This window comes from Rhinopithecus roxellana, chromosome 14 (assembly GCF_007565055.1).
Source record: "Rhinopithecus roxellana isolate Shanxi Qingling chromosome 14, ASM756505v1, whole genome shotgun sequence".
In the NCBI taxonomy this organism is placed as follows: Eukaryota; Metazoa; Chordata; class Mammalia; order Primates; family Cercopithecidae; genus Rhinopithecus; species Rhinopithecus roxellana.
In genome coordinates this window covers 30,431,001-30,445,493 of record NC_044562.1, presented here as the reverse complement: position 1 = coordinate 30,445,493, position 14,493 = coordinate 30,431,001, and the positions used below count along the sequence as shown (strand labels likewise).

At 43.6% G+C, this 14,493-nt stretch overlaps 1 protein-coding gene across 1 annotated transcript in view; it reads right to left on the bottom strand.

Annotated features, from left to right (window-relative positions):
- NHEJ1 (non-homologous end joining factor 1) overlaps positions 1 to 14,493 on the bottom strand; it is an 86,867-nt gene that overhangs the window by 72,222 nt on the left and 152 nt on the right. The window contains exons 2-4 of the mRNA XM_010360264.1: positions 11,742 to 11,918; positions 11,005 to 11,217; positions 845 to 983 (exon numbers count right to left, since the gene is read on the bottom strand). Coding sequence (XP_010358566.1) covers positions 845 to 983; positions 11,005 to 11,217; positions 11,742 to 11,918 — 529 coding nt within the window. The remainder of the gene's footprint in view (positions 1 to 844; positions 984 to 11,004; positions 11,218 to 11,741; positions 11,919 to 14,493) is intronic.

Genomic DNA, 14,493 nt, shown 5'->3' with positions numbered 1-14,493 from the left:
AGAACAGGGTTACTTAGGAAAGAGGAGGAAGGTGTATCATGCAGAGATACCTAGTTCAGTGGGAGAAGAAGGGCTGAGAGCATGTGGGCAAACAGTAGTGGGAGAGGGTGATTAGCAACAAAGGGCAGGTTTGGTGGTAGCGTCTGCTCTAGGAGTTTTTCCTGCCACAAAAACAAAGGCCAAATTGAATTTTTACTCTGAAGTTGGAGCCATGAAACTTCCTAAACTCCCAAGTCCATGTTGCTCTGGTACAATTCTGTATAGCTATTGGCTCCTTTCCAAAGTCTTTCCCCACCATTGCCTAGGGAATGTCTGGACTCAGTTACAGCTTCTATTGGCCACTTGGGCTCCAGTCAGGTATTCGAGGCAGAGAAAAGTGTCACCCAGGCCAGGCACAGTGGCTCATGCCTATAATTCCAGCACTTTGGGAGGCTAAGGCAGGCAGATCACTTGAGGTCACAAGTTCGAGACCAGCCTGACCAACATGGTGAAACCCCATCTCTATTAAAAATACAAAAAAATTAGCCACTCATGGTGGCGTGCATCCACAATCCCAGCTACTCGGGAGGCTGAGGCAGAAGAATCGCTTGAGCCTAGGAGGAGGAGGTTGCAGTGAGCTGAGATCACCCACCACACTCCAGCCTAGTTGACAGAGTGAGACTCCATCTCCAAAACAAACAAACAAAAAAGAGTCACCTAGTATCAAGACTCCAGTTTCTGATTAGTATTCAGCATGCATCCTGGGGGAAGCACCTCTCTAATGCAAATGAGTCTCCCTCTTTCCTAAGACTCTTTGACTATCTATACCACTCCCCACCCGACTCCTCCAAGAATGTCCTCTCACCTCGAATCAGCGTAGCCCCACTCTCCTGGTAGTCTTGGATCTCTAAGTCTTTCATATGAAGCAATGTTGCTAGCTCCCTCACTTGGGACTGTAACACCAGACTCATGCCCATCAGAGGACGAATCAAATGTTGGGAGACCTTTGATGGAAGAGATATCCATTAGCCAAAAGACTCTTATAACGTACTCTCCAATTCAGTTTAGGTATTAGAAAAAATACTGAAAATAAATGTTCTTACAGAAACTTATAGTTTCATAGGCAAGTAACCCACTTACATGAATGTAAACATACATACAATAATTACATATATTAAGAAGGCGGCTGACGCGGTGGCTAATGTCTGTAATCCCAACACTTTGGGAGGCCAGGGCGGGTGGGTCACTTGAGGTCAGGAGTTTGAGACAAGCATGGCCAACATGGTCAAACCCCACCTCTACTAAAAATGCAAAAATTAACTGGGCTTGGTGGCAGGTGCTTGTAATCTCAGCCACTTGAAGGCCGAGGCATGAGAATCATTTGAACCCAGGAGGCAGAGGTTGCAGTGAGCCAAGATTGCACCACTGCATTCTAGCCTGGGAGACAGAGTGAGACTCTTTCTCAAAAAAAAGATCCCACCAGCTGAGATGGCTCATGCCTATAATCCCAGCACTCTGGGAGGCCAAGGTAGGAATTCACTTGAGCCCAGGAGTTCAAGAGCAGCCTGAGAAACATAGTGAGACCCCATCTCTACCAAAAAAGAATTTTTAACATTAGCCAGTCATAGTAGAATGCATCTATAATCCCAACTACTCAGGAGGCTGAGGTGGAAGGATCACTTGAGCCAAAGAGGTCAAGGCTGCAGTGAGCTGTGATCATGCCACTGTATTCCAGCCTGGGCAACAGAGCAAGACTGCATCTCAAAACAACAACAAGAAAACAAAAAAACAAATAAGAAAAGCAGAAGATCCAAGTAGCCCTCAAGAAAGTAAGTGTGGCAAAAACAGAGTACACTAGCTAAAGCGTTAACAGAAGACAAAAATCAACAGAAGGTAAAGACCCTTGAAAGTCAAATTAGATACAGACACTAAGAGCCACTTCAGGGCTCATGATAGCCCAGAAGGAGCCTGGAGTTTCAATCTGTTCCCACAAATGCAGTGTAGTCTAAGGTTATTGTTAAAATAGAACCAAGCCACCTACCAAGAACTAGCCTAGGAAGGTATAAGCCAACCCACTCTACACACAACCCTTTTTTTTTTTTTTTTGAGAAGGAGTTTCGCTCATGTTGCCCAGGCTGGAATGCAGTAGCACGATCTCGACTCACTGCAACCTCCACCTCTCAGGTTCAAGCAATTCTCCTGCCTCAGCCTCCTGAGTAGCTGGGACTACAGGCACGCACCACAATGTCCGGTTAATTTTTGTATTTTTAGTAGAGACAGGGTTTCACCATGTTGGTCAGGTTGGTCTCGAACTCCTGACCTCAGGTGATCTGCCTGCCTCAGCCTCCCAAACTGCTGGGATTACAGGTGTGAGTCACTGTGCCCAGCCCACACACCCCATTTTTAACAAGAGGTAAGAAGAATGCAAACACAGCCATAATGCTGTACAAATAGGGTAATACTCTCATATGATAAAGTATAGCTATATAGAATAATCATTTAATTCACCTACACAAGGTGTCCATTAACCTGTCAAAAAAAATAACTAGGTTGGCACAGTGGGTCATGCCTGTAATCTCAGCATTTTGGGAGGCCAAGGTGGGAGGACTGCTTGAGTCTAGGAGTTTGAGTCCAGCCTGGGCAACGTGATGAAACCCAGTCTCTACAAAAATTACAAAAATTAGCCAGACGTGGTGGCACATGCCTGTAATCACAGCACTTTGGGAGGCCGGGGTAGGTGGATCACTTGAGCTTAGGAGTTTGAGACCAGCCTGGTTAACACAGTGAAACCCCGTCTCTAATAAAAATACAAAAAAATTAGCTGGGCGTGGTGGGGGGCACCTGTAGTCCCAGCTACTTAGGAGGCTGAGGCAGGAGAACGGCATGAACCCGGGAGGCAGAGCTTGCAGTGAGCTTAGATCGCACCACTGCACTCCAGCCTGGGCGACAGAGCAAGACTCCATAAAAAAAAAAAAAAAAAAAAAAAAAAAAAAAGGCCAGATAGTCGATATTTTTCCCTTTGTGGCCTATCCAGTCCCTGTTGCAACCACTTGACTCTCCTGTTGTAGCACAAAAGCAGCCACAGACAATATGTAAACAAATCAGGTGGCTGTGTTCCAACAGAGCTTTACAAAAACAGGCAGCAAGCCAGAACTGGCCCATGGCCATAGTATGCCAACCCCTGTCCTAGACCTGAAAAAGGAGTACTTTTAGACAAGATACCCCAACAGACTTGAAATGAGGAAAAGGTACTACAGTGTCCCATAATATGTGCAAGCCAGACTCACCTGGATCCAGATCAGACATCTGGCCTCTTTCAGACTTTTGTGTTTTCATTTTGCATTCATTTTCTAGGTAAAAGTTACTACTACAAGTTCTAATTGTGCTTTGGCTCAAATTAAGAGGAAAAGACTTTTTTCCACATTTCTGTTAGATTAGAAAAGACTGGATGTGGGGAGGTGGAAAGAAAGGAAGTTAGTGGCGGCAGCTTTTATACCAAAACCAAGAACCAAGAAATGGAAGGGTTCTGGCACAGAGGGGAAAGCCAGAAATAAAGTCCAGCTATAGATACTAGGACTCTTCCTTCTACCACGCAGCACATCCCAACCTGGCACTGACCCCCAATTGAGGTCCTTAGCAAAAACTTAACCCTCTAGGAAGTACTGTTCAGAATGTGGCAGAAGTTCAGCTTTGGAAAAATTTATCTGCTCTACACTCAATCTTCTTTCCTAGGAATTGTTTTGTTAAATTTGGTCCTGCTGGGCAGGCATGGTGGCTCACACCTGTAATCCCAGTACTTTGGGAGGCCGAGGTAGGCGGATCGCTTGAGCTTAGGAGTTTGAGACCAGCCTGGGCAACATGGTGAAACCCCATCTCTACTAAAAATACAAAAAATTAGCCAGGTGTGGTGAGGCGTGCCTGTATTTTCAGCTACTTGGGAGACTGAGGTGGGAGAATTGCTTGAGCCCAGGAGGTGGAGGTTGCAGTGAGCTGAGATCACACCACTGCACTCCAGCCTGGGTGACGGAGTGAGACCTTATCTCAAAAAAAAAAAAAAGTTTGGTACTGTTTAAGTAGATCAGGAGGAAAACAGGCAAATACTTGTATAAATGACAGTGAATATTTGATGAGTTGAATTGAAATAATTGTCATTACTACCCAAGCAGCAACACCATCCAATTGGTGGCAGCACTGAAACAACAGAAACTCCTAAATTAATAACCAGCTTCCCTCTGGATAGCTACCTCAATATAAATTTCTTTGAGTGACAGCAAATATTATATAACAACATGAAACATGACAAGGAACAGATTTTAATTAATACCATGTCTAATTAAATATGATAATGCCATACCAGGCAACTGAAATTATCTATCAGACCCCAATGTCTATTTGGTTTTAAAAAAGTTTTTTTATCAGTAAATACTGTAACTGCTAAAATAATTTCACAGGATTGGGTTACATCATTCTGAATTACTGAGGTATAATTCATTTCAAAGTCATAGGAACACTAAAATGATTTCCCTTAGACCAGATAGCCTTAACTTAATGATCAATAGAAATTTTGAAAATATGTGTTAATGGGCATATGAGAGACTAGATAAAATGTGTAAAAAAATCCCAGCACTTTGGGAGGCTGAGGTGGGTAGATCACTTGAAGCCAGGAATGAGAGATCAGCCTGACTAACATGGTGAAACCTGTCTCTACTAAAAATACAAAAAATTAGCCAGACATGGTGGCACGCGCCTGTAGTCCCAGCTACTCGGGAGGCTGAGGCATAAGAATCACTTGAACCTGAGAAGCAGAGGCTGCAGTGAGCCGAGATCATGCCACTGCACTCCAGCTTGGGTGACAGGGAGAGACTCCATCTCAAATAACAATAATAATAATAATGATAATAGGCCGGGCGCGGTGGCTCAAGCCTGTAATCCCAGCACTTTGGGAGGCTGACACGGGCGGATCACGAGGTCAGGAGATAGAGACCATCCTGGCTAACACGGTGAAACCCTGTCTCTACTAAAAAAACATACAAAAAAAAAACTAGCCGGGCGAGGTGGCGGGCGCCTGTAGTCCCAGCTACTTGGGAGGCTGAGGCAGGAGAATGGCATGAACCCGGGAGGTGGAGCTTGCAGTGAGCCAATATCGCGCCACTGCACTCCAGCCTGGGTGACAGAGCGAGACTCCATCTCAAAAAAATAAAAATAATAATAATAATAATAATAATGATAATAATGAGTAAATAGTTCAAAGCAAATCCACAGACACTATAAGGAAAAATCTTGAAGTGCTTTAGGATGTCAGGGACACTCCCCGTAATTGATAGACAGCAATATATGAAGATATACAGTTCATCAGTCAATTCAACAGGTATCCACTGGGTTCCTAATATGTACTCTGACCCTATGAGGCCACTGCCATCAAAGAGCTCACAACAATTAAGGAGGTTAGGAAGTGTAATAGATATAAAAACAGGAGTTGCTAATCTTTTTCAGAGGAAAAGCTATTCATAATTTTCTCCAAAGTCTTCAGATTTTCCATAGAAATGTTCATAAGTCATAAGCAGGGGAGCAGAATGATAGGTCTCCATCTCAAGATGAATCAAGCTGGATGAGGTGGTACACACCTGTAATCCCAGCTACTCTGCAGGTTAAAGAGGGAGAATCACTTAAGCCCAGGAGTTCAAGACCAGCCTGGGCAACATAGTAAGACCCCCATCTCATAAACAAACAAACAAATAAACAAAAAAGATCAAGATGAATCATATCAGGAGATACAGTGAAGGCTGGAGTACAGTAGTGCCATCACAGCTTACTGCAGCCTTGAACTCCTGGGCTCAAGTGATTCTCCCACTTCAGCCTTCCAAGTAGCTAGAACTACAGGCACATGCCACCACACCCAGCTGTTTTTTTTATTTTTTTATTTTCTTGTAGATATGGGTTTCACTGTGTTGCCCAGGCTGGTCCCAAACTGCTGGTCTTAAGGAATCCTCCTGCCTTGGCCTCCCAAACTGATGAGATTACAGGCATGAGTCATCATCCCCAGCATCTCTTTTATTTATTTATTTATTTATTTATTTATTTATTTATTTATTTATTTAAAGACAGAGTCTCCCTCTGGCCAGGCTGGAGTTCAATGGCACAGTCTCAGCTCACTGCAACCTCCACCTCCTGGGTTCAAGCAATTATCTTGCCTCAGCCTCCTGAGTAGCTAAGATTACAGGCATGCACCACCATGCCCGGCTAATTTTTGTATTTTTAGTAGAGACGGGGTTTCACTATGTTGGCCAGGCTGGTCTCGAGCTCCTGACCTCAGGTGATCCGCCTGTCTCGGCTTCCCAAAGTGTTGGGATTATAGGAGTGAGCCACTATGCCTGGCCCCAGCATGTCTTTTAAAACGAAAAGTTATGGAGTTGAAATATTTGCCCTCACAGGTCCACTATAAGGCTAAACATAAGTAATATTTCATATGTGCCTTTATTTAATCCTCACGACTCAATAGTAAGGTTGTGGTTGATTTATTTTACAGATGAAGAAACTGAATCATAAAAATTCAGTACTTATCCAAATTAATACAAGTAGTCTCAAAGTGGTGGAGCTGAGTTACAAATTCAAGTCTGCTGTTTCCAAAACCTATCTCTTTCTGCCACTAAGAAACCTTTGGGGCCGGGCGCGGTGGCTCATGCCTGTAATCCCAGCACTTTGGAAGGCTGAGGCAGATGGATCACGAGGTCAGCAGATCGAGACCATCCTGGCTAACACAGTGAAACCCCGTCTCTACTAAAAATACAAAAAATTAGCCGGGCATGGTGGCGGACGCCTGTAGTCCCAGCTACTCGGGAGGCTGAGGCAGAAGAATGGCATGAACCCGGGAGGCGGAGCTTGCAGTGAGACAAGATCGCACCACTGCACTCCAGCCTGGGCCACAGAGCGAGACTCCGTCTCACAAAAAAAAAGACAAGAAAAGAAACCTTTGGATGTGGCTCCTAGGAATCAAAAAATGTCCAAAGACATGACAAATCTGAAAGCTAAAATGTGGAATATCAAAATTTATATTCGATATTAGAAAGAACAGACAACAGGAAACAGAAAGAGATGAAGTCTGTCATAAATGAAGATGGACTCAGTGTTAGAACACAGAGACCTGGGGCCAAGCACGGAGGCTTATGCTATAATTCCAACTCTTCGGTAAGCCAGTGTGAGAGGATCGCTTGAGCTGAGGAATTCAAGACCAACCTGGGCAATATGATGAGACTTCATCTCGAAAGAAAAAGAAAGAAAAGGAGGGGGAGAGGGGGAGAGAGAGAGAGCAAGCAAGCAAACAGAGACCCAAAACCTAACATATTCCATAATACCCTTGCAGACTTAGGAACCATTAGCTTGTTAATGTGAGTATGTTATGCTGGAGAAGTATGAGAAACCGGTATTCTCCTCTTTTCTGTACAACTGGAAGGAGTTAAGCTGCATAATGTCTCTGAAAGACAATTTGGCATTATGTTATGTGGCAAGATTAAAAGATACAAATATTCCTTGACCCAGCTATTCCACTTAGAGGAATTTACTCACACATTTACATGCAGAAAACGTAAATACAAGGATAGTTACCGTACATAACAACAAAAGACTTAGGTGCCTACTAACAGCAGATCAATTAAATATATGATACATTTATGAAATTAAATGCTATGTTGCCATTAAAAATCACAGGCCGGGCGCGGTGGCTCACGTCTGTAATCCCAGCACTTTGGGAGGCCGAGTTGGGTGGATCACAAGGTCAGGAGATCAAGACCATCCTGGCTAACACGGTGAAACCCCGTCTCTACTAAAAATACAAAAAATTAGCCGGGCGTGGTGGCGGGTGCCTGTAGTCCCAGCTACTCTGGAGGCTGAGGCAGGAGAATGGCATGAACCCGGGAGGCGGAGCGTGCAGTGAGCCGAGATCATGCCACTGCACTCCAGCCTGGGCGACAGAGCGAGACTCCATCTCAAAAAAAAAAAAAGAAAGAAAACACAAAGGTAGATCCTCTGAATGTGTTGATATGAATAATCTCTAAGTTCTTTTTTTTAAGACTGGCCAAGTGAAGCAGTGGGTAAGTTCTACAATTAAGTGAAAAAAGGAAGGTACTAAACAGTGTGTACAGCATGATACTATTTGTCAAAAAATACATATATACACAGATACATGTTTGGTTATATGAGGATATATATACAGTATATACACATATAGCTTTAAGAATTCACAAGAAGCTGATATTGGTAGTTGCTTTGAAAAAAGAAAAGGAGGGACTAGGGAAAGGGGTAGAAAGATCTATTTTTTCACTGTATACACTTATATGCTGTTTGAAATGTTTGCCTTTTTCAAGAATTACTCATTCAAAAAAATTAAATGAAAACCATCACAAGAATGAGTTACAAACAAAAATTATGACTGTGTGACCTTACAGACATACACACAAGCCTGAAATAGTATCCACCTACATCCTTACCCGTGTCCACTGGCTCTTTTTCCATATAAAGCTCTCTCAGGTTCAGGCATTTCCCTAGGGGGGCATTCTTTTAATGATATTTTATTTTAACTTGAAGTACAATGTTCATCAATTGCTCAAATCTAATTTCTTCCTATGGTAAACCAAGACTCATCCCTCCCTAAACACTGATGTCTCTTTCCTTTAATGTAGTTCCCCAATTAGAGGAATTTGCCTAGAATAGCTAGTTTTTCTTTACATACTTTTATATTATATTGTATTCTATATTACATGTTATATTGTATCATTACATATTATATAATATATATTACATTATATCATTATATATTATGTTAATGTAGATTAATATAACATATGTTAAAATAATATGTATTATATATTACATATATTTATATGCTAATCTATATTATAAAAAAGATATTATATATTATAATTGTAATATCATTATACTGTAAGGAACATAAGTGTTCCTTACTGTATTCTTTTGAAAGAAGAAACTATTAGAGTTCATGAGCCTCCAAGGAGAACTGCCTCCACAATCACACTACGTATTCTGCATTTCTAGGTCCATGTAATGCAAAATGAGACTAGCTATTGCTAGGGATTCCCCAAAGGTCACTCAAACGGTTTGGTCCCAGAACAAACATTATTGAGGAAACACTGCCCCCTGGTGTTACTTAGAAAGTTTAAATGTTTTAAATGAAATAGATAAAATATGGGATGGGGCCAGGCTTGTAATCCAAACACCTTGGGAAGCCAAGGCAGGAGGATTGCTTGAGGTGAGAAATTCGAGAACACCCTGGTCAACACAGAGAGACCCCCATCTCTACAAAAAAAAGTTTTTAATTTTATTTTTTAATTTATTTTTTAAATTTTATTTATTTATTTGCAAGATGGAATATTTCACAAGAAATTCAATTAAAATAAACAAATGTGAGTATATGCTAAGCACTGTTGATAGGCCTTAGAAGTTAATAAATGAATAAGTAATTCTCTCAGCACTCAGTTCTAGTTTTACTGGGCTCCAGATCAAAAATAAACATCAGCAAACAGTTTCTCAAAGTCTTTCTATCCAGTCTTCTATTGATGCCAAAGCATCACATCCCCTGTGGGAGACTAAAGAAGAAAAAAATGATGTCCTCTTGTCTTCCGATCCCTCTGCTAACAAATCTGTACTCTTAGGCTTCGCAAAGAAGACCCTGTCCCCTAAGTGATACTGACTGAAACCCTGTCTGTTATTCCAGAAAACTAGTCTTTAACGTCCACTCTTAATTTCTAATAAAATCTCTTGGGAAACATAAAGTTATGAGTTAGTAGAGGATATTATCCTCCTACTCTCTAAAAATGAGGCTTTGGACCAGACTATTCTGGGATTCAAATTCCAGCTCATTTATTCATAAGCTGATGGCTTTGGACAAGTTACTTTCAATCTCAGTATCCTACTCTGAAAAACAGGGACAATAATACTTATCCTGAAGGACAGTTGCAAGGATTAAATGATGAGATAATGTTTAGAAAGGTACCTAACACTGGTACATATTCTACCCTGTTGCCAGAATACTCTTGATAAACCATGAATTGGATCATATAAAATTCCTGTTTAAAGTTTTTCAGTGAATCCTGTTGCCTTTGAGATAAAATCCAAACTCATTAGAATCCTTCAAGATCTGGCCACTGCCTCCCTCATTTCTCATGCCTTCCTATCTACACAGCAGTCATAAAGTTCCAGAACTTGCCCCTCACTTACACATCTCTACACCTCTCGCCTACAATGACTTTTCTATTTATTTTATCCTACTCATCTTCAAAACTCAGCTCAGTAATAGTCTCTTCAAAGAGGTCTTCTCCAATCCTCAACCATCCAGGGTCTACCTCAATCAAAGAACCTATCATACTTTATCATAATTTCCTGTTTGTCTTCTCACTAGATTATGAACTCCAGGAAGAGGCTATATTGTTTCAGGTCTGGATAACCAACAATTAGCCCATAGTAGATGCTTTTAAAATGCTGAATAAATTGGCTGGGCACTGTGGCTCGTGCCGGTAATCCCAGCACTCTGGGAGGCCAAGGCGGGTGGATCACAAGGTCAGGAGATTGAGACCATCCTGTGAATGGTGAAACCCCATCTCTACCAAAAATACAAAAAATTAGCCGGGTGCAATGGCAGGTGCCTGTAGTCCCAGCTACTTGGGAGGCTGAGGCGGGAGAACAGCGTGAACTCGGGAAGAGGGAGCTTGCAGTGAGCCAAGATCATGCCACTGCACTCCAGCCTGGGCAACAGAGCAAGACTCTGTCTCAAAAAAAAAAAAAAAAAAAAAAAGCTGAATAAATTAATTAATGCAAAAAGACACTCAATACTCTGCTCCTTTTGCAAGGAAAGGATGTAACAGTCAAGAATCCTTTTTGTCTTCTGTCTAGTCAAGGAAAGTTTTCTGATTGGAGAATTTCAAACAAAGTTTGCAAAAAAAATAAAAGCACCTAAAGCTTCATCTCAAAGCAACTGGCATCCCTCCCCCAACCCCATATTCAAATTGCACTTACCAGGGAAGGACTAGCTAGGATGCAGTGGAAATTCCAATAGAAGGGGAGGCCAGAGAGCTCACTCCGCACCCGTAAAATCAGTGCATCTGCCACATGATCACAGGAGAAGGTAGCTTCGCTAGGGTGAGCAGCGTCCTTCAACAATGGGCGAAGCAGATTATCCAAATGACAGAGGAAAGCCGCAGGAGGAGCAGTGAGCCGCTTGTTCAGCTCCTAAAGAGACAGCAGTGGTACACAGTAAGGGTGCTAATAGGAAACTAATTCCCTCATAAGTAACAGCAAAAGAAAGCACTGGTTAACATGAAGACAACGGACATGAGAGGAAGGGGAGAGAAGATAAAAACATCACAACGGGAAAGAAGAAAACAAAAAGAAGAGAGTCACAAAGATCAACTGGCCTACTTCAAAATTCTGCCTGGGGCAAAAAAAAAAAAAAAGGTCTATCTAGATCAAATAATATATTCATTATCATGCATAGGGCAGAGAAACTAACTTTTCTCTCTCTCTCTCTCTCTCTCACACACACACACACACACACACACACACACACACACACACACGAAGATTCCAGGGCTACAGGCAGAAGTACAGGACATTAACTGGAATTGTCTCAACCCAATTCAACCTTCCTTGGGAAACTACAGGCCAGCAAGCTGGTTGATGTTCACATCCCGGACCTTCACTAGGAAAGAATGGTATCCCCACCACCTCACAGCAGTACTTCTCTTCATACTTACCTTGGCTCGCTGGCTGACCACACTAGTGTCCACCTGTTCATGCCACACCCGTTGAAGATCTGAAACCAACAAGGCATAGCCCTGCTTGCTGATAAAAACCTTGGCCAAGAGGGAGTTCTCAGCAAGCTGTAGCCACGCCCACGGCTGCATCAACAGACCTTGCTCCAGTTCTTCCATCTGCAAAAAAGTCCTCATTTAGTAAAGTGCCTCAGGGTCATGCTGGCCTAAGGAGGGTACCACCTAAACCACTCTGTATCAACTAAAATCTCATGAAAATCCTCCCTGATAAAACAGAAGGCATGGATTTACGTTCTCCCAGTATACAACCAGCTGAGCACTGACTTTACTACCTTTGGCCACTAAAAGTATATTTAAAATCTTGAGGGGTTTTTTCCCCCATATTATGTTCCTAGAGGACAGAAAATCTTTCTTCCACAGTGTTTAAGCCTCAACATGTTGCTGTTAGTATTTCTGCTTTCTAATACTATAGCATACTGTGAAAACCTAAACCCTTCTTATTCCACCTTTATCACATTGCTAATAAATATGTCACGGCTACCCTTTCCCAGAACTAGAAGAGAAGGAATAGTTCTTGTCTTATAAAACATCATAAATCATAGTGTCAGGGCCAGGAAATTCAAAGTGTTTGATCATTATCTAAAAACAGAGTTTAGGAAGCGCTCAGGATTTTTTTTTTTGTTTTGAGACGGAGTCTCGCTCTGTCGCCCAGGCTGGAGTGCAGTGGCCGGATCTCAGCTCACTGCAAGCTCCGCCTCCCGGGTTTACGCCATTCTCCTGCCTCAGCCTCCCAAGTAGCTGGGACTACAGGCGCCCGCCAACTCGCCCGGCTAGTTTTTTGTCTTTTTTAGTAGAGACGGGGTTTCGCCGTGTTAGCTAGGTTGGTCTCGATCTCCTGACCTCGCGATCCACCCGTCTCGGCCTCCCAAAGTGCTGGGATTACAGGCTTGAGCCACCGCGCCCGGCCGATTTTTTTTTTTTTTTTAATCCCTAAAACAGTGATTCTTAATCTAGAGTCAATGCATGTGAACCCTCTAGAATTGTATGAAAATGTTATGCATACATGCATATATGCACGGGGAGGGGGAAAGAGGTCTACAGCTATCATCAAACTCTCAAAGGGATCGATGACACAAAAAAGAGCCAAGAACCTGTGTCCAGGAGCAACAGAAAAGACCTAAATTTCATTTCAACAAGAACCAGAATGACTAGGAAATCATGAATACAAGGCAGAGCACATCACAGAGGTAAAGACTGAATTAACTTCCATTTAACTCATCCTCCACATTCCCACTCCAGTGCACTGCCACCAATAACACCATGCCCAGCCTGGAACCCCTGCAAAACAACTTTTCTATCTCAGCAGCTAAAGTGGTAGGCTTAACCTAGTAGACAATCAGAACTACGGCTGCTTGACAGAGAATGTGATTGTTTTTCCTGTGGCGGAGAAAAAAAAGATGACAATTTCCTTCATTAATCCAGTCTACAAATACAAAATGAAGAGAAGTACCAGGAAGGAAAAATTTAGAATGTAAATAACGAAATTCCTTATTAAGTCTGATTAAGACAGTCATTTCCCCTAGTTTTTGAAGTGTGACTTGTGACATAACATATATATATGCACACATATACGTATATATGGTGATCTTTCTTTACGGCATCCTCAAAGCCTTGTGTTTGGAGGATGGTGTTTCCGTCACATTTCCCACATGCTGCTCTTATGGGGACAGAAGTGGTCATGGGATGATTAAGCTAGTCCTAGCTGGACAAGAGTTCCGCATTGCCAAAGGTCACAAATGCAAATAAAGTCGCCAAACCCTTTCATCTCCCTTACAGGCACACCCCAGTGTACTCAGTTGCCAAAATTGGGTTTACTATTCTAGCCCATTCCTTCGGAAAGCCCGGAAGTTCAGAACCCTCAAATTGATGGGTTTTGTTTGTTTGTTGGGTAAAGGGGGAAGAGTTTAAAATGCGGCCAGCAGTAACCGGCCCTATAAAAAGGCGGCCTGACACATTGGGCACCAGACCCCGGCTGCCTGCTCCCACCACACGCGTCCCGTCCTGCGTCCGAGGCCTCCACATTTCACCCTTTTCTTTTTTCCTTCAAGGCTGCCTTTAGCATTCATATTAACCAGATTTACGGGTTTATTTCTCTTGAGTGGAGGTGCGCTCAGGGGCATCCCGGCGGAGGGGTCCCTTGAGAACCGTTATCTGCATCGAGTTCCGCTCCTCAGCAGTGACTCCTCTGGGCAGTTCCTCCGACGCCCTGCAGAGGGCAGTAGGGGCCCAGAGAGCATCCCGGCTGGGCCCCGCCCGGTCCCCCTGGGAGAGCGCGAACCCTAGGTCCCAGAATCACAGCCCCACCCCAGGAGCCGCCGGGCGTCCTGCTTCCACCCGCCCCAGCTAGAAGAGCCTTCGCCATCCGCCTTCCCATTTCTACAGCACTGGCTGCACTGGGACGCGGCTCGGGATCCTTTAAGGGGCAACAAAGCCGGCCACTGGAGGCTTCCTCGCACCACACAGGTGGCCAAGGAATACCCTCACTCGAGCCCCACCATCCACGCCTGGCCGCAGCCGGCGGACTGCGCACGCGCGGCCCCGCCTACCTCCGGAGGCCTTCCCTGGTCCCCGGCAGCGCGCGCTCCCTCCAGGGAGAAAACCCCCGAGCCAGGCCCAACCCGCCGCGTCTGAGCAGCCCTTCGCTGGCTTGCTCCTACCCAGACTCGAGTGCGAT